This window comes from Hyla sarda, chromosome 2, assembly GCF_029499605.1.
Source record: "Hyla sarda isolate aHylSar1 chromosome 2, aHylSar1.hap1, whole genome shotgun sequence".
Taxonomy (NCBI): Eukaryota; Metazoa; Chordata; class Amphibia; order Anura; family Hylidae; genus Hyla; species Hyla sarda.
The window spans coordinates 73972965-73994712 of record NC_079190.1 but is presented as its reverse complement, the minus strand read 5'-3'; the positions used below and the strand labels follow the sequence as shown (position 1 = coordinate 73994712).

General features: G+C 40.9%; 1 protein-coding gene across 3 annotated transcripts in view; it reads right to left on the bottom strand.

Moving 5' to 3' along the window:
* The window catches only part of LRCH1 (leucine rich repeats and calponin homology domain containing 1), a 236885-nt gene that overhangs the window by 129874 nt on the left and 85263 nt on the right, over positions 1-21748 (bottom strand). For all 3 annotated transcript variants that reach the window (XM_056562089.1, XM_056562088.1, XM_056562087.1), the window contains exon 2: positions 3907-4051. In XM_056562089.1, the coding sequence (XP_056418064.1) occupies positions 3907-4051 (145 nt within the window). The remainder of the gene's footprint in view (positions 1-3906; positions 4052-21748) is intronic.

Here is a 21748-nt window from a genome sequence, read left to right as displayed (position 1 = left end):
TCAAGTGATCGCATTGTAAAGTGATGTAGTGGATATTGAGGTTACAGGGACATAGATATGTGTTTGCTCATGTACAGACAGAAAAGGTGGTAGTTTACATGTTTCAGGCTTCAATAGAGCCCTTAGACATATGGATTATTAAGGAATTTATTAAAGCTTCATGCTTTATAGGGACATAGGACATCCTGTTATTTGCACTATTAATTATACAATATATAATTTACGCCATTTATTTTAGAAATGCATGGCACCAATTATTTCCTCTTCCTGCTGCATTTTGCCTTTATTTTATTATAGATAATCAGGTGCTACTTGTATAACAGCGGTGACCAGTATATACTGTATATCCCACACATCACACTCCGCTCTCATTTAGCAGCTCTGTGAGATTTCCTCTTTTCTTAAAACTAAAAAGTCAGGGATCTATTTCCTTGTTGGACTCTATGTACCCCAGCTGAACTCTGGTGGAAAGCCTTTGAGAACTATAAACAGAGTCTATAGGAATGTTCTATGAGTTTTCTTCTATGGTGTGTATATTCATACACAAAAAATATATATTCATATTAACATATATAAATATTGTAAATATGCTACCTTAGGTGCAGACATCTCAAAAATGTGTGGGTTTTATTTAGAAGTGTTGAAATAAAACTTCACATGTACAAGAATGTATCCATTCTATGCATTAAATAAACTCTTCCGTTAAATACAGTCATGCGATACCACAAAACACATATCACGGTTATTTGAAAAAATACAAATAGATTGTAGATTGCAAATACCTTTTTGCAAACCATATACATTCCATACAGACTATCACAGGCATTTTCTCTTAAAAACTGGAATTTACGTACAAAAAAAATACAGACATTTAGTATTTAGAATACATTACATGTTATTTAACGTTAAGTCCATTATGTCACTGAAATTACTGTGCCTACAGGTTCAAGGGCAGGTTAAAATAAAAATATGCAGAAGTATGCCGGTTTTAAAGGGGTACTACTGTGGAAAACTTTTTTTTTTCTCAACTGGTGCCAGAAAGTTAAACAGATTTGTAAATTACCTCTATTAAAAAGTCTTAATCCTTCCAGTACTTATTAGCGGCTGTATACTACAAAGGAAGTTCTTTTCTTTTTGGATTTCTTTTCTGTCACGACCACAGTGCTCTCTGCTGACACCTCTGTCCATGTAAGGAACTGTCCAGAGCAGGAGAAAATCCCCATAGCAAACATATGCTGCTCTGGACAGTTCCTAAAATCCAAGTTACTAATTCCCATTCAGGCTTGTGCCCTCCTGGGACTAATTTCCCAAACTAGGGAACCCTATCCAATTAAAACCTTTCTTTATTAATTCATATTTAAAAACTTATCAAGTGTGAGCAAAACAAAATATGATGTGTATTAAAAACACAGCAATTGGATCAGTTTATAATGGAGTTTACACTCCTATTTCTATCTCTTACTAGCTGAGTACCCAGCATTGCCCAGTTTTTCCTTCCTAATCCTTGTTGGGGGGGAAAATAAACAAAGGAGGAAGCTTTTGACGTCATATCCCGTCCTCATATATTGTTGTCATATCCCGACCTCCTATCCCGTCATCATATCCCGACCTCCTATCCCGTCCTCCTTTCCCGTCCTCCTTTCCCATCCTCCTATCCCGTCCTCCTATCCCATCCTCCTTTCCCGTCCTCCTTTCCCGTCCTCCTTTCCCGTCCTCCTTTCCCGTGCTCCTATCCCGACCTCCTATCCCGACCTCCTATCCCGACCTCCTATCCCGACCTCCTATCCCGGTCCTCCTATCCTGTCCTCCTATCCCGACCTCCTATGTCGACCTCCTATCCCGACCCGTAATATGTGTACCAGTTATTGAAATATCTCCAGCCATATCTCCAGGAAGTTATGTGGGAACATACATTTCCCATTGATTTGCATGGGACTTTAACCCCTTAAGGACGCAGGACGTAAATGTACGTCCTGGTGCGGTGGTACTTAACGCACCAGGACGTACATTTACATCCTGTGCATAACCGCGGGCATCGGAGCGATGCCCGTGTCATGCGCGGCTGATCCCGGCTGCTGATCGCAGCCAGGGACCCGCCGGCAATGGCCGACGCCCGCGATCTCGCGGGCGTCCGCCATTAACCCCTCAGGTGACGGGATCAATACAGATCCCGGCATCTGCGGCAGTGCGCGATTTGAATGAATGATCGGATCGCCCGCAGCGCTGCTGCGGGGATCCGATCATTCAGAACGCCGCACGGAGGTCCCCTCTCCTTCCTCCGTCCGGCTCCCGGCGTCTCCTGCTCTGGTCTGTGATCGAGCAGACCAGAACAGAAGATAGCCGATAACACTGATCTGTTCTATGTCTTATACATAGAACAGATCAGTATTAGCAATCATGGTATTGCTATGAATAGTCCCCTATGGGGACTATTCAAGTGTAAAAAATTTTTTTAAAAAATGTAAAAGTAAAAAAAAAGTGAAAAATCCCCTCCCCCAATAAAAAAGTAAAACGTCCGTTTTCTCCTATTTTACCCCCAAAAAGCGTAAACATTTTTTTTTATAGACATATTTGGTATCGCCGCGTGCGTAAATGTCCGAACTATTAAAATAAAATGTTAATGATCCCGTACGTTGAACGGCGTGAACGAAAAAAAAAAAAGTCCAAAATTCCTACTTTTTTAATACATTTTATTAAAAAAAATTATAAAAAATTTATTAAAAGTTTTTTATATGCAAATGTGGTATCAAAAAAAAGTACAGATCATGGCGCAAAAAATGAGCCCCCATACCGCCGCTTATACGGAAAAATAAAAAAGTTAGAGGTCATCAAAATAAAGGGATTATAAACGTACTAATTTGGTTAAAAAGTTTGTGATTTTTTTTAAGCGCAACAATAATAGAAAAGTATGTAATAATGGGTATCATTTTAATCGTATTGACCCTCAGAATAAAGAACACACGTCATTTTTACCGTAAATTGTACGGCGTGAAAACGAAACCTTCCAAAATGAGCAAAATTGCGTTTTTCGTTTTAATTTCCCCACAAAAAGTGTTTTTTGGTTGCGCCATACATTTTATGATATAATGAGTTATGTCATTACAAAGGACAACTGGTCGCCCAAAAAACAAGCCCTCATACTAGTCTGTGGATGAAAATATAAAAGAGTTATGATTTTTAGAAGGCGAGGAGGAAAAAATGAAAACGTAAAAATAAAATTGTCTGAGTCCTTAAGGCCAAAATGGGCTGAGTCCTTAAGGGGTTAAACAAAAACCCTGACCCTCACAAATGGGGGTAGTTAAGGGTTAAATTAACTATCCTATATTTTAAGTGGACATATAAGTAACATGTGACCAAGTATTATCAAAATATCTCCAGCCGTTTGGAAGTTATGCAGTAACATATATTTCCCATTGACTTGTATGGGACATTAAACATAAACCCCACCCCTGGCAAATGGGGGTGAGTAAGGGTTAAATCACCTAACCTATGTTTGTTGTAGACATATAAGTAACATGTGTGCCAAGTTTCATGATAATATCTTTAGCCGTTTGGACCTGATGCTGGAACATACACACATACACACATACATACATACACACACACACGTTGAGTTTTATATATATAGATAGTTGGTATATACGCTCCCAACTGGGATGCTTCCTTATATCTTTCAGGAATTTTTCCTAATGATACCAACTATTTTCAGTATATAGTGCTCTGATCCATAAGCTGCTTATTAAAACATCAAATGCTGACACCCCCCATGCTGACACCCCCCCCCCCCCCCCCAGAGCTGGAGATAGGGGATAAACTTTTCTAAGCTGGATAACCCCTTTAACCACTATTGTTAATACAGTACTAACAAAATTAGTTTCAATTCAGTTTAAGAACAATGAAACTTACCTTATATTCAAATAAGTCAGCATTTTTAAATTTGCTAAAGTGTCAGGGATAACTTTGATACAGTTTTGGTATAGGTTAAGAGCTTCAAGTGACACAAAATGACAAACTTCTACTGGAACTTCTGTCAGTCTATTCTTGGAAAAATCTATGTGGAAGAAAAAAATTATTAGCATTTTATTATAAATAGACATATGAAAGATAGTTAAAAATATAAAAAAAAAAATCATATGGCAGAAATACAGCAGAAATCACAGGTTTAAACAAACGTCTTAGTTCAGACAGGACCAAGAAGTGGCGATCAACAGGGACCTGTAAAAAGTTGGAAGAGCTGCAGTGGGAGACTGGGTAAGAAAAAAAAAAAAACAAGAGCCATTTAAAAAAAGAAAATAATGGATAACCTATTTAAAGGGGTTATCCAGCAATAGAAAAACAGAACTACCGGTAATTTATTTTTAAAACAGCTCCACGTCTGTCCCCAGGTTGGGTGTGGTATTACAACTTGGCTCCATTCCCTTCAATGGAACTGAGTTGCAGAACCACATCCAACCTGGGGAAAGACGGGTTGGATGTGGATCTATTCCTGGATCTATTCCTGGATAACCCCTTTAATATGCTCCACCTATGTCTACATTTGGCAATTTTTTTTACCATCATTATCTTAATTTGGTGGACAGTTGATTACAGCATACTGTTTTTTTGTAAGTGGCCAGATCAACCAAGGGATATTTAGTAGTCTTCAGTGGAATTACGGTGAGAAAAATGTTTATCCTCTTAAATAAAACTTTATTTTGCATTTTTCAAAAAAAATCCCTGAAAAATCTAATAATGACATTTAAACTCTGGTTGGCTAATACTTGGACCATACCCAGTTTTGTTGCCGGACTGAAACCCGTGGTCTGCCATGCTTTCTAAACCGGCAATAAAACTGATATGGTCCAAAAATGAGCTGACCTATCTGACTCAGTTTGGCTCATTCAAATGAATGGGATGCTGCCTGGGTCCAGCAGGGAAACAGCAGCGACCGGTTTTCAGACTTCTCTGCCCACATTCTCACAAACATGGTGTGAATGCACCCTTAAGGCAGGTGATTTTTTAGGGTTCAGTGTTCCTTTAAGTGAACCTGCCAAAGTTGTTTATAGTACATATCTTCCTTTAGTGACGCCTCAGCTGAATCTAACTTGAACGCATGTTATGGAAGAAGCATCTGTAAAGGCTGAGACATAAAATATGAGCTGCAACAACAGATGCAGTGAGTTTACCATTTATGGCCAAGGTAACATGCACAAAAAGGCACTGGGAAAAATCCCCAAGTGAAGCTGGAGAAACGGCTAACTTAATGTGCATATTTCAGAGAGAACAACAACACAAAATGTAGAAAATAAAGCTGAGAATATATATATATATATTATATAAATATTATATAAATTCTCTACTAACTGCTTATACTCAAGGGAGTGAAAAGAAGTTGCTACTCAATTAAACTTTTAAAGAAAACAAAAGCTGCTTACTTCTTGGTAAAATATTTGTACAGCTATGGAGAATCTACTGTATGCCTCAATATAGTATAAAAAACAAGAAACACCTAATAACACAGCATTTTTTGTGGTGCAGTTCTTTTTTTCCCATTTTCCCAGGACAAGAAAACCTTTAGAAAATGTAATGTTACAACTATAAATGATCACAGTACAAACAACCAAAAACACAGAAATTGGTGATAAACCCCAAGCAATTATAAGGAAAGAATTGGTAGTCAACAGACAGGATTTGGCCCAGAAGCTGATACCCATGCCAGGGCAAATTGCAGAAGTCTTAAAAGGGTACACACTGTAAATATTTAATCTTTGCAAAAATGTGATGTATTTTTCAATAAAAGTCTAAAAACTTATGAAAGGTTTCTAATTGTTAATCAATAACCAAAGAAACATCTAACATTAAAGCAACAAACTTTGTAAAAATTAAAATGTGTCAGTCTAAAGAATTTTGTCCACGAAAGTGCCTTGATGGCTCAAAGCTGTTTTAGTAGCACGAGAAGGACCTACAAAACAACATAACATATTAGGCAGGTGGTTTGAAAGGTATAACTTGTTGCTATAAAGTTTCTAATAGTGTTCAAATATAGATATACCCTTAAAGGGGTTATCCAGGAATAGAAAAAGATAAATAGATAGATAAACACAGCTACTTTCTTTCAAAAACAGCTCCCTGTTTGTCTTCAGGTTGGGTGTGGTTCTGCAGCCCAGTTACAGTGAAGTGAATGGAGCCAAGTTGTACAACCACACCCAACCTGGAGACAGACAGGGAGATGTTTTTGAAAGAAAGCTGTGTTTATCTATTCCTGGATAACCCCTTTAACACTAACAAATGTACAAACATTCTAGGCCATGACAGAATAAATCTTTTAACCCCTTGCCGCAAAATGCCATTTATAAATGGTGCTGCGCCACGGCAGGGTTATGAAGCGAGCTCAAGAGCTGAGCTCGCATCAAACCCGCAAGGTCAAGGCTGCTATCAGCAGCCAGGACCCGTGGCTAATGCCGGACATCGCTGTTCAGGCAGATGTCTGGCATTAACTCTTTAGACGCAGCAATCAAATTTGATCGCCGCGTCTAAAGTGAAAGCTTCCCGGCAGCTCAGTCGGGCTGATCGGGACCACCGCGGTGACAGTGCAGTGTCCAAATCAGCTAGAACGCACGAGGAGGGTCCCTTACCTGCCTCTTCAGCGTCCGATCGCCGAATGACTGCTCCGTGCCTGAGATCCAGGCAGGAGCAGTCAAGCGGCGACAACACTGATCAATGGTATGCAATGGCACAGCATTGAACAGTGTAAGAGATCAGTGTAATACATGTTATAGTCCCCTATGGGGGCTATAACATTGCAAAAAAAAAAGTGAGAAAAATAAGTTAATAAAGATGATTTAACACCTTCCCTAATAAAAGTTTTAATCACCCTTTTATTATAAAAAAAAAACTGTGTAAATAAAAATGAACATGCGTGGTATCGCCGCGTGCGTAAATGTCCGAACTATAAAAATATATCGTTAATTAAACGCCATGTCAATGGCGTACGCGCAAAAAAATTCCAAAATAGCGTATGTTTGGTCATTTTTTATATCATTTAAAAATTAATAAAAAGCGATCAAAAAGTCCCATCAAAACAAAAAGTGTACCGATTAAAACTTTAGATCACGTGCAAAGAATGAGCCCACATACCGCCTCGTATGCGGAAAAATAAACAAGTTACAAGGGTCAGAAGATGACAATTTTAAACGTATAAATTTTCGTGCATGTAGTTATGAATTTTTCCAGAAGTAAGTTAAAATTAAACCTATATAAGTAGGGTATCATTTTAATTGTATGGACCTACAGAATAAAGAAAAGGTGTCATTTTTACCAAAAAATTCACTGCATAGAAATGGAAGCCCCCAAAATTTACAAAATGGCATTATTTCTTCAATTTTGTCGCACAATTTTTTTTTTGTTTTGCAGTTGATTTTTGAGTAAAATGACTGATGTTATTACAAGGTAGAATTGGTAATGCAAAAAAATAAGCCATCATATGGATTTTTAGGTGCAAAATTTAAAGGGTTCTGATTTTTAAAAGGTAAGGAGGAAGAAAAAAAACAAAAGTTTGTCCTAAAGGGGTTAATCTGGTTTCTAATAAAAACAAAAAATTATAATAATATTAATTCTGATGTAAACCAAGGTCGTACAATTCAAACAAAAAAGGAAGAGTATAGTAACTGCTCAGCCATTACCAACAAGAATGCCTTATTGCACTTACATATGTACATGATAGAAACCTTTATTTATTTAACATAATTTTTCTAGTACAGTGAGTACAACACATTGATATTTGTGACCAATTAGTCCTTACCTACAGCTAGTTCCACCTCCCTGTATACAGGCTAGATTCTGTATACAGTCCAACATTTCCCACACTGCTATAACTGATGTACTTTACCAGAGATACATATTCACAAACACAACACAAACCTCTCATCAAATAATTCATTATAACAAGGTCATTAGAACAGAGGATACATACAGAGGGTAAAAGGGCTGATAACAGATGTTTTATGTGAATAAAATGAGTACTTGCTTCACAGCTGTAGTATGTTCATAGTTATAAGTGCTAGAGCTTACTCTAGGGTTAAGAACTATATGAAATAAATGCAGTCTTTAAATAGTCACAAAGACCACAGGAAGAGCCAGAATATAAAATTCACACTCATTTTAACCCCTTAAATCGTTACTGTCATTAGCAAGAAAATTTTACAAAATGCTTAACCCCTTCAGGACTGAGCCCATTTTGGCCTTAAGGACCGGAGCGTTTTTTGCACATCTGACCACTGTCACTTTAAACATTAATAACTCTGGAATGCTTTTAGTTATCATTCTGATTCCGAGATTGTTTTTTCGTGACATATTCTACTTTAACATAGTGGTAAATTTTTGTCGATACTTGCATCCTTTCTTGGTGAAAAATCCGTAAATTTGATGAAAAATTTGAAAATTTAGCATTTTTCTAACTTTGAAGCTCTCTGCTTGTAAGGAAAATGGATATTACGAATACATTTTTTTTTGGTTCACATATACAATATGTCTACTTTATGTTTACATCATAAAATTGACGTGTTTTTACTTTTGGAAGACACCAGAGGGCTTCAACGGTCAGCAGCAATTTTCCGATTTTTCACAAAATTTTCAAACTCAGTATTTTTCAGGGACCAGTTCAGGTTTGAAGTGGATTTGAAGGGTCTTCATATTAGAAATACCCCATAAATGACCCCATTATAAAAACTACACCCCCCAAAGTATTCAAAATGACATTCAGTCAGCGTTTTAACCCTTTAGGTGTTTCACACGAATAGCAGCAAAGTGAAGGAGAAAATTCACAATCTTCATTTTTTACACTCACATGTTCTTATAGACCCAATTTTTGAATTTTTACAAGGGGTAAAAGGACAAAATTTTTACTTGTATTTGTAGCCCAATTTCTCTCGAGTAAGCACATATCTCATATGTCTATGTAAAGTGTTCGGCGGGCGCAGTAGAGGGCTCAGAAGGGAAGGAGCGACAAGGGGATTTTGGAGAGTACATTTTTCTGAAATGGTTTTTGGGGGGCATGTTACCTTTAGGAAGCCCTTATGGTTCCAGAAGAGCAAAAAAAAAAAACATGGCATACCATTTTGGAAACTAGACCCCTCGGGGAATGTAACATGGGATAAAGTGAACCTTAATACCCCACAGGTGTTTCACGACTTTTGCAAATGTAAAAAAAAAAAAAAAAATTTTACCTAAAATGCTTGTTTTCCCCCAAAAAATTTATTTTTAAAAAGGGTAATAGCAGAAAATACCCCTAAAAATTTGAAGCCCAATTTCTCCCGATTCAGAAAACACCCCATATGGGGGTGAAAAGTGCTCTGCTGGCGCACTACAGGTCTCGGAAGAGAAGGAGTCACATTTGGCTTTTTGAAGGCAAATTTTTCTCTGGGGGCATGCCGCATTTAGGAAGCCCCTATGGTGCCAGGATAGCAAAAAAAAAACACATGGCATACCATTTTGGAAACTAGACCCCTCGGGGAACGTAACAAGGGGTTAAGTGAACCTTTATACCCCACAGGTGTTTCACGACTTTTGCATATGTAAAAAAAAAATTTTTTTTTTACCTAAAATGCTTGTTTTCCCAAAAATTTTACATTTTTAAAAAGGGTAAAAGCAGAAAATACCCCCCAAAATTTGTAACACAATTTCTCCCGAGTACGGCGATACCCCATATGTGACCCTAAACTGTTGCCTTGAAGTACGACAGGGCTCCAAAGTGAGAGCGCCATGCGCATTTGAGGCCTAAATTAGGGATTGCATAGGGGTGGACATAGGGGTATTCTACGCCAGTGATTCCCAAACAGGGTGCCTCCAGCTGTTGCAAAACTCCCAGCATGCCTGGACAGTCAACGGCTGTCCGACAATACTGGGAGTTGTTTTGCAACAGCTGGAGGCTCCGTTCTGGAAACAGTGGCGTACCAGACGTTTTTCATTTTTATTGGGGAGGGGAGGGGGGCTGTGTAGGGGTATGTGTATATGTAGTGTTTTTTACTTTTTATTTTATTTTTTGTGGTAGTGTAGTGTTTTTAGGGTACAGTCACACGGGCGGGGGTTCACAGTAGTTTCTCGCTGGCAATTTGAGCTGCAGCAGAAAGTTTGCGGCAGCTCAAATTTGCAGCCAGATACTTACTGTAATCCTCCGCCCATGTGAGTGTACCCTGTACGTTCACATGGGGGGGGGGGGGGGGAGGGACATCCAGCTGTTGCATAACTACAACTCCCAGCATGCCCGTTGGCTGTCGGTGACTGCTGAGAGTTGCAGTTTTGTAACAACTGTAGGCACACTGGTTATGTATCACTGAGTTTGTGACCTAACTCAGTGTTTCACAACCAGTGTGCCTCCAGCTGTTGCAAAACTACAACTCCCAGCATGTACGGTGCATGGTGTACGGTGACTGCTGAGAGTTGTAGTTTGTAACAGCTGGAGGCACACCGGTCGTGAAACACTGAGTTAGGTAAAAAAAAACTCTGAGTTTCACAACCAGTGTGCCTTCAGCTGTTGCAAAACTACAACTCTCAGCAGTCACCGACAGCCAACGGGCATGCTGGGAGTTGTAGTTATGCAACCACCAGATGCACCACTACAACTCCCAGCATGCACTTTAGCTGATTGTGCAAGCTGGGAGTTGTAGTTACACAACAGCTGAAGGTACACTTTTCCATAGAAAGAATGTGCCTCCAGCTGTTGCAAAACTACAAGTCCCAGCATGCCCATAAGGGCATGCTGGGAGTTGTGGTGGTCTGCCTCCTGCTGTTGCATAACTACAGCTCCAGCATGCCCTTTTTGCATGCTGGGAGCTGTTGCTAAGCAACAGCAGGAGGCTGTCACTCACCTCCAACGATCCAGACGCTGCAGGTCAGTCCCGCCGCCGCAGCTGCTCCTGGGGCCCCGATCCCAACAGGGGCGCCGGGGATCGGGGTCCCCAGCACCCGGGGTGCACGTCCCGCACCCGCTCACGTCCTCCAGAAGAGGGGCGGAGCGGGTGCGGGAGTGACACCCGCAGCAGGCGCCCTGATTGGTCGGCCGGTAATCCGGCCGACAAATCAGGGCGATCGTGAGGTGGCACCAGTGCCACCTCACCCCTGCAGGCTCTGGCTGTTCGGGGCCATCAGAGACGGCCCCGAACAGCCAGTAATTCCGGGTCACCGGGTCACTGGAGACCCGATTGACCCGGAATCGCCGCAGATCGCTGGACTGAATTGTCCAGCGATCTGCGGCGATCGCCGACATGGGGGGACATAATGACCCCCCTGGGCGATATGCCGGGATGCCTGCTGAACGATTTCAGCAGGCATCCGGCTCCGGTCCCCAACCGGCTAGCGGTGGGGGCCGGAATTCCCACGGGCGTATGGATACGCCCTCGGTCCTTAAGGACTCGGGATGCAGGGCGTATCCATACGCCCTATGTCCTGAAGAGGTTAAATCAATGTAGTAGTGTGCCCTAAGACCTGTACGCATAATAATATGCATGTGTTAATATGTAAAATACCTTTTGATCTATGTATACCTTTTGATCTATGTATATCAGTCTTCTGAATTCTTCTCAGAGGCTGGGGGCATTTCCCCTAGAGTATGATGAGCTCCTCTCCTCCCTCCTCACCTCAGCCCATTGTCATTAGGTCTGCACAAACATTTTTACTATGCGCCTCAATGCATGCGATATATAACTCTAATGCATCCATGCATGCTCTATATAACTCTAATGTAGCCATGTGAAACTATATGGTGCAAGGGCAGAAGACAAACCTACATTTTGTGTGAATAAATAAAGATTTTTACACAGCTTTGTGACCAAAATGCATGCTTTTTATAACCCTAAAGCAGCCATGTGGAACCTATATAATGCAAATACACAAGAAATAAGTTCATAAAATGACCAAAGAGAAACCATTTTGCATAAAAATAATAGTTCAGCACTTTGTATTGCTTGTCACTGTACATGTGAATGCTTCTCCTGAAGAGGCTTCAATCTGTTTGCATCTTGCAGGTGTTCTCCTCACACAGTTGAAAGTTGGAAGTTGGATTATACACTGTATTGTGTGAGCAGAGGAGAGAGAAAATCACACCCCCACTCCCTTCAGAATTTCGGTCCTTTTCAATAACCAGGACCAAAGAGCCCAAGATACCAAGGTTCATTTTCAAAATTAAGGAGACAGAGATCCCTAGTGCTCATGTCTTTAAACATTTATTTTGCATCTTTAGCAATAACATTTTTCAATAAAGTATTTTAGGAAACATTAAATGGAAAAAAGTTGTTTCTAACAACAGTAATGCTTTAAAGGTAAACTGTCAGCCTGTTCACCCATACTAAACCCAATACACTGGGTTATAGTATGGGTGAACAGGAGTCCAATGAGGGGTCACTTACTAAAATACGCCCAGTAGGTCCAGTCATGTTTCATGTTGGCACCCTGAAAATTTTCAGTAAAATAAAGTATTTCTCACAGAAAAGGATTGCAGTAACACATGTTTTGCTATACACGTTTATTCCCTTTGTGTGTATTGGAACTAAACCAAAAAAGAGAGGAAAAAAACGTAATTGGACATAATGTCACACCAAACTCTAAAAATGGTCTGGACAAAATTATTGGCACCCTTTCAAAATTGTGGAAAAATAAGATTGTTTCAAGCATGTGATGCGTGTGGGCAATATAAAAAATCACACGTGAAAGGAGAAAAGTTCACTTAGTCTTTGCATTGTGTGTCTGTGTGTACCACACTAAGCATTGACAACAGAAAGAGGAGAAGAGAACTGTCTGGGGACTTGAGAACCAAAATTGTGGAAAAATATCAACAATCTCAAGGTTACATGTCCATCTCCAGATTCTAGATATGCCTTTGTCCACAGTGCCCAACATTATCAAGAAGTTTGCAACCCATGGCATTGTAGCTAATCTCCCTGGGCGTGGATGGAAGATAAAAATTGATGAAAGGTGTCAACGCATGATAATCAGCCCCTAACAAGTTCCAAAGATATTCAAGCTGTCCTGCAGGCTCAGGGAGCATCAGTGTAAGTGCGAACTATCGAACACATGGAGAAGGAAAAATGTCGGCACTGCCGCACTCACGATTCTGCAGGAGTATACTGGATCACTGCACCTTCAGGTCCAGTGGACCGTGAATCGCTGGTTGCGTGGACCAGCGATCCCGAATAAAACTTCTTGCTGTTTCCGTGAGTGCCGTCTGCGATCTCTTCTTTCAAGTTTTGTAAGTGCGAACTATCCATCAACATTTAAATGAAATGAAACGCTATGGCAGGAGACCCAGGAGGGCCCCACTGCTGGCACAGAGACATAAAAAAAAGTTTGGACACACCTTCTCATTCAGAGTTTTCTTTATTTTCATGACTATGAAAATTGTAGATTCACAATGAAGGCATCAAAACTATGAATTAACACACGTGGAATTATATACATAACAAAAAAGTGTGAAACTGAAAATATGTCATATTCTAGGTTCTTCAAAGTAGTCACCTTTTGCTTTGATTACTGCTTTGCACACTCTTGGCATTCTCTTGTTGAGCTTCAAGAGGTAGTCACCTGAAATGGTTTTCACTTCACAGGTGTGCTGGTGTGGAGGAAGAGGTGTGATGGTGTGGGGGTGCTTTGCTGGTGACACTGTTGGGGATTTATTCAAAATTGAAGGCATACTGAACCAGCATGTCTACCACAGCATCTTGCAGCGGCATGCTATTCCATCCGGTTTGCGTTTAGTTGGACCATCATTTATTTTTCAACAGGACAATGACCCTAAACACACCTCCAGGCTGTGTAAGGGCTATTTGACCAAGAAGGAGAGTAATAGGGTGCTGTGCCAGATGACCTGGCTTCCACAGTCACCGGACCTGAACCCAATCGAGATGGTTTGGGGTGAGCTGGACCGCAGAGTGAAGGCAAAAATGGCCAACAAGTGCTAAGCATCTCGGGGAACTTCCTCAAGTCTGTTGGAAGACCATTTCAGGTAACTACCTCTTGAAGCTCATCAAGAGAATGAGTGTGCAAAGCAGTAATCAAAGCAAAAGGTGGCTACTTTGAAGAACCTAGAATATGACGTATTTTCAGTTGTTTCACACTTTTTTGTTATGTCTATAATTCCACATGTGTTAATTCATAGTTTTGATGCCTTCAGTGTGAATCTACAATTTTCATAGTCATGAAAATAAAGAGAACTCTGAATGAGAAGGTGTTTCCAAACTTTTGGTCTGTACTGTATAGGGATCGACCGATTATCGGTTTGGTCGATATTATCGGCCGATAATCACGATTTTGGGCATTATCGATATCGGCAATTACCTTGATAAGCCGATAATGCCTCACCCCCCATACTGAGACCGCACCCCCCCCCCCGACCCGCTGCACCGCGTCGCACCCCCCACTGCACTGCATTGCCTCCCCCATCCCCGGTTTTATAATTACCTGTTCCCGGGGTCCACGCTACTTCTGGCTGGGACCACGTTTTTGCCTGCGGTCGGGAAACCGCATACGGCCGAAAAACCAGCCAACCGAAGGCTGCGGTTCACTCCGGTCGGCTCATAGACATACATTAACTACGGTTCCCGAATACGGCTGAGTGCGGGTGCCGCGATTAAGCCCCGCCCATCCCTCCTCCCAGCCGTATACGGGAACCGTAGTTCAAATCGTAGTGTGAACCCAGCCTATTAAAGATTTGTTCAAACTTTGCTGTTGATATTCCACTTGTGTTGGGCCACTTCTGGTTTGGGACAGCCATTAAATGAGTGGACTTGGAGGACCCTGTTTAGTATATAAAGGTGAGCGCATATGCTACTGTTCTGTGTTATTACCTACAGACCTGTGCTGACTATGAAGTGCCACTGCTTGTATATATATTTTTGAAGTTATAATTTTACAATTGGGCTGATGCTAAATTTGCATGTTAAAAGCAGTGGACGTCTAAATGAAGCATTGGTGTTCTACGACGTTTATCAATTCAGGTGACAAATATATTCACGTTAGGTAAATAATGATATTCAAACAATGCAAGTTTACTTATTGCTTACTGAAACCGTGAAATATGTCTGCCAGACATCTGCTGCTGAGTGATTTATATAGACACGCCAGGACAAACCATAAGAAAACAGGTTTTTAGTCTATGAATAAACATGTTAAGAACCTTAATGCTATGTTCTCTTTAGAGCTGAACAACTTCCAATTCCTTCATTGCCAAGATGCCAAAGTGACCCACTGGCATAATTACAGTCTATATACTCAATATTCTTTTTCTTCAAAGTGTGAGAGATTGTTAGACTCCTAACTAAATCTTTACTGTGCAATAATAAAATATTGTAGGCATTTATGGGCATGGTCCTCTTCCCCTCCTTGTCAGTAGGGAAGTTAATCTGTGTAACATTCATTGTTCCTACGTTAGTGTTATATACTTTTACCCTTACCATATGTATATGCCCTGGAATCAGAGGCCATCGCATGTCGATGTCAGCATCGACATACGATGCTTTTATATGTCGGGGCCATCGCATTAACTGCTATCCGACAGCGCAAAATGCTTAAGCTGCTGTCGGATAGCAGTTTAAGCATCCTGGACAGGTTCACTTACCTATCCCCGCTGTCCACTTCGAGATCCTCTGGCGTCTTTTGCATCTCCTCCAGGGTCCGGGCCTCGCTTTCCGGCGCCGTTATTACATCGCTACGCATGCCGTGCCGGCGCTGCAACGTAATAACGTCACCAGAAAGCAAGGCCCGGACCCTGGGGAAGATGCGGAAGAAGCTGGAGGATACCGAAGAAGACTCCGGAGCAGCAGGACAGCATCGGGAGCCCCTGGGACAGCATCGGGAGCGGTGAGGACGCGGTCTGGAGCGGCGGGGACAGGTGAGAATAACTTCCTATACTTAACATTGCACGAATCCCTCAACATACGATGGATTCGACAAACGATGGGTTGTTTGGAACGAATTACCATCGTATGTTGAGGGACCACTGTAATATTGTTTTCTAACAACATAAATAGAGTTAAAGGAGTACTCCGAGATATAAATATTTACCCCCTATCCTAAAAATAGGGAATAAGTGTCAGATCGCGGGGGATCTGACAGCTGGAATCCCCACAATCTCCTGTAAGGGGCCCCGACTCTACTTCTAAATGCAGCATGTTGACCACCGCACTAAGCTGTGGCCGACATGCCCTCTTTATGCAGCTCTATGGGAGAGCTAGAGATTTCCGAGTGCAGCGCTTCGGCCTCTTCATGAAAATAGGCCCAGCCAGCCACCACAAAAAATAAAAATGAAAAAAAACAATAAAAACAAAATAGATGAAATATAGGAGTCGTGGCTTCGGAGAGGTGTGTGGTCTATACAGAAGGAGCGTGGCTTGTGATGCGGGTCACCTTGCTAAGGTCAGTCAAGTTAAAGTTCAACATGCTAGGAGTTGTTGTTTAGGGTGAGCTGCAGAGCCATAGGCTGTATCAGAGCATGCTGGGAGTTGTAGTTAAGTACTAACTGCAACTTCCAGCATGCTCTAACAGTGCATGGTTCTACAGCTGACCTAAAACTACATCTCCCAGCACGTTGCACCATAACCTATAATTTTACTAAGTAGTGCAACATGCTGTGAGTTGTAGTTTTGTATAGGTCAGCTGCAGAGCCATGTCAGGGCATGCTGGTAGTTGCAGTTATTTACAAACTACAACTCCCAGAATGCCCTGATACAGCCTATGGCTCTGTAGCTGTCTCAAAACAAAACTACAACTTCCAGCATGTTGCACAATCACATATACTATTCCACAATAAAATGCAGCAATGCTATAGGCTATATCAGAAATGTAAAACAGAGAAAAATGAGGTGGAGACAGGTATGGCGCTTGACAGTGCTGGGTCAAGGAAATGAGAATACACAGATTTATTGAGGGCTTACCTTCTAAGCTGTGCTTGCAGCTGCAGTGCAAGAGGTGTTTACTGCTGGTTAGGCATATATCTGGAAGCAGCTGGCCGTCACGCCCCCTCCCATAGACTTTCATTGAATGGGCGAGGTGTGATGTCACGAGGGGGCGGAGCCATAACTTCACGATACCCCAACCCTCGTATTGTGAGTCACCAGCCACGAAGCAAACTTAGCTCCATACAGCTGATGACTAGGTGGGCTGCAGGAGAGATCGTGGGGGTTCCCAGCGGCGGGACACCCGCCATCAGACATCTTATCCCAATGTCCTGGCAAGAAGTCCTGAGGAGAAAATCCAACTTGCAGTGCTTTTCCAATAATTAATTTCCCAATACCCTGTATTTGACCACTAACAGTACAATGGTAATATGCATTGTGATAATAATCCCCTTGTAAACTGGTATTAGTGGTAATATTGGTCTCAGTATTTAGAATTTGGTCAGTAACGGTATGATTGTAATATGTATGGTGATAATATTTCCTCCTTGTACACTGATATTATTGGTAATATTGGCCTCAGTATACAGGATTTGGTCAGTAACAGTATGATGGTAATTTGTATGGTGATAATATTCCTCCTTGTATACTAGTATTATTGGTAATATTGGTCTCTGTACAGGATTTGGTCAGTAACAGTATGATGGTAATATGTATGGTGATAATATTTCTTCTTGTATACTGGTATTATTGGTAATATTGGTCAGTATATAGGATTTGGTCAGTAACAGTATGATCGAAATATGTATGGTGATAATATTCCTACTTGTATACTGGTATTATTGTTAATATTGGTCTCAGTATACAGGATTTGGTCAATAACAGTATGATGGTAATATGTATGATTATAATAGTCCTCCTTGTATATTGGTATTATTGGTAATATTGGTCAGTAAACAGAATTTGGTCAATAACAATATGATGGTAATATGTATGGCAATAATATTCCTCCTTGTAACCTGGTATTATTGGTCATGGAAAATTATCTTAAAGGGGTACTCCGCCCCTAGATATCTTATCCCCTATGCAAAGGACTCCCACGATCTCTGGCACAGCACCCAGAAATCCGCTGACAAATTCTGCTCCGTGCTGGATAACTGGCGACCACAGCTGTCATGACCGCTCCATTCATGCTTATGGGAGGGGGTGTGATGGCTGTGCACTACTCCTTTGGATGGGGATTAAAATGTCTGGGGCAGAGTTACCCTTTAACTATGTAAATGTTACATATATATATATATATATATATATATATATATATATATATATATAGTCCGGGGGTGTTGGCAGTCCACTTAATGCTATAAAATCATAGGGACATTTTGTTTGATGTATTTTATATCTAGCTACATATCTACCTGGCTACCTACCTACCTACCTAACAACCTACCTACTTACCTGGCTACTCACCTATCTCACACTGTATGTATCGTGTTGTGTTGTACATAATTTAAGTAAATTATATTGCACTGTGACCCACAAATGGGCGCAATACAGCTGATGGGTCATGGCCACTTTTAGGCCTATCAAAATCCTCAGCACAAGTCTCATGATGCTCTTAATCTGTCCCTGGGTGCAGGTATAGAATTGGTAAAGTGAACACGTTATTATTTTCATATTTTCGGAAGTTTCAAAATCTGGGCATAGTTGACAACATTTTACAGGATTCACAAGAACAAGTCCAAACTTGGCTTTATTTAGTCTAAAATAAACTATAGCAGCAAAGGTATGTAGGCCCTTTTCTGAATATAACACATGCAAGAAAACAGAACATTAATACCTGCCTGTCTGGGCTTCAACTAAACATAAGAAGGTGTTCACGTCTACCTATTACATACTTTTTGTGCCTCCGGTAAAGCTCAACAACTACATCTAAACTAACTATACAGAAAGACTTTACTGGAAGGAAAGGTAATGGCAAGCCCACTTCAACCTTCTCATCATTCCTTATATAAAAAAATCCATATGTCATATATCCATCTTAAAGGGGTATTTCCATATGTCCATTTATGGTATATATATACATTATGTCCCACCCCTGAGACATGCACCTCTCTTGGAATTGAAGCCCCCCACCCCAGTGCTCTCTGGCCTGCTTGTGTTCTGACGGAGGTGGTCAGGAAGTATACCTGCTGTTGACTTCAATGGCAATAGAATAAAGAGCTTAGCACTGTGAGCGATGCTGAAACGTAACTTGGCATTCATGGTGGCAGCAAAGCTTGAGGAGCTATGCTGTTTACTCAACTTCCATTAAAGTCAATGGGAGTCTCACAAAATATGTAAAATAGATAATTCAGCTGTTTTGGGCTTTCAAGCAACCTCAAGCAGCTGCCAGCAGGAAAATAAATCCAAGGTGCCCTCAGTCTCAAGATAGGGATATATTCTGTGTATATGACATAAATGTTAAGAAGAGAATACTCCATCTAGAATCTGGATGAGAAATATACTAACCCCAGAATTTTGCCTGCAGCGGGCTCACGGAACATATACTGATGCACTGATACTCAGGAAAATAAAGCACTTAGTAAGTAATGTTTTATCACTTAAATCAAAGAAGCTTTCTAACTATGACTATCCTTCAACCCATGCATGCTACATCCATAAAGAACGAAAAGTTTTATGATGTGTGTGGCCTTTATAGTGGAAATCGAAGAGGGCAGAACACAGCATGAAAGCCATGGTCACCTCACATAGAAGGGCACTTTCACAGGGGATTAGATTTATACAGCTTATTATAGCAGGTATTTATTATACTAAAAATAAGAGTGAAAATACTTCTGCTAAAGTAGAAAAGCAAGGTTTATTTTTGTTCAACATTCACTCTGTCTGAGATTCGGCACCTGCTTGTCAAGATACAGGAGAAATGAGGCCTTCTATCCATCACCACTGCTTAAAAATTATAACAAATGCCAATAGCTGGCAGTAAAAACATTCAATAAATTAATAATTTTCCAAGTTCAGGTCGGTTATAATGCAGAGACTCAATATTGATGTGTGAAGATACTCAAACAATTTACACATCAATTAAGAGTAATGCAAACAGTTATTCTTAAGTACAGGTTTATATGTAGAAATGAGAGAATCCACTTTCTAAGTGTTCTGATTGCCAAGAGTCTGGTGTTAAACAGTCCTAGGAGATCACATAGTCTTATACCAGACATTTTCATGGGATTGGAGTACTTGGAAAGCAGAATGACTTTTTTCAAGACAAAACATATCAACAGCCAATTCTTCAGATTCAGATTTAGTGAATTTACTGTGGATTCGCTCATGTTCCGTATGAATAAAATTATTATTTAAGAAAACCGTGCATGGTGAGTGCTCTCATTTTTCATCTCTTACTGCCTAATAAAGCTGATTATATGTATATACACTGATCAGCCATAACATGTCAGCCATACATTTTAATACAAGCCAGTGAAACCCATTAGGAGACCAAAATTGTAGCACTTTTAAAGGGGTACTCCAGTGGAAAACTATTTTTTTCATATTAACTGGTTCCAGAAAGTTAAACAGATTTGTAAATTACTTCTGTTAATCCTTCCAGTACTTATCAGTTGCTGTATACTACAGAGGAAGTTGAGTTGGTCTTCTCTGTCTGACCACAGTGCTCTCTGCTGACACCTCTGTTTAAAATTAGTTTTTATTGAAAGTTTCATTAAATTACATTTATATAATAACAATGAAAGTAAGGCTATAACAATTTTACATATGTAGTAATAATTCCAGAAATGTAAATGTCTGTTTTCGTAGTAATTGGCAATATGTTGCTTTACATACTGTCAATAAAGTATCATTCTTTCATAATAACTTTTTCGAGAAAAGGATTTGTAACAGGTACAATAAAAAATAAAATAAAAAATCATAATCACATAACAACGAATGAAGTTTTTCTGCTGACACCTCTGTCCGTGTCAGGAACTTTCCAGAGTAGGCGCAAATCCCCATAGTAAACCTCTCCTGCTCCAGACAGTTCCTGACATGGACAGAGGTGTCAGCAGAGAGCACTGTGGTCAGACAGAAAAGAACAACTCAACTTCCTCTGTAGTATACAGCAGCTGATATTGGAAGGATTAAGATTTTTTAATAGAAGTAATTTACAAATCTGTTTAACTTCCTGGCACCAGTTGATTTGGGAAAAAAAAAAAGTTTTTCACTGGAGTACCCCAGCCCCACTTTATCTCTGCACAATTACCTCAGCAGAGATCACAAAGAATTAGGGAACGACCGATTATCGGTTTGGCCGATATTCACGATTTTGGACATTATCGGTATCTGCAATTACCTTGCCTGATATGCCGAAAATGCCCCGTCTCCCCGGCCAGAGACCACCGCCGCTGCCCTATTGCCTCCCCCATCCCTGGTTTCATAATTACCTATTCCCGGGTCCCAGGGTCCGCGCTACTTCTGGCTCCTGTGACGTCCTGCGACGTCCTGCGCACTACGCAGCGCAATGACGAGTGACGTCCTCAACGCGACGTCACCGTCAGTGCGTACAGTGACAGCTCAGGACGCCACCAGAGCCAGAAGTAGCGTGGACACCGGGAACAGGTCAATATAAAACCGGGTATGGGGGAGGCAATGGGGCAGCGGCGGTGGTTGGACTAGGGAGGACCCCAGGACAGGCAGGGGGAGAGAAGCGGGCAGCGGCGGTCTCTGGCCCCGCAAAAGCCGCTGCAGTTCATTGATTTCAAGTGCCAGCTTTAAATCATTAATCTGCAGCGGCTTCTGCGGGGCTGGGTGGGGAAAATAGCCGATAATTTATACCGGAATATCGGTATAAGTTATCGGCTATCGGCCTGAAAGGTCACAGATTATCAGTATCGGCC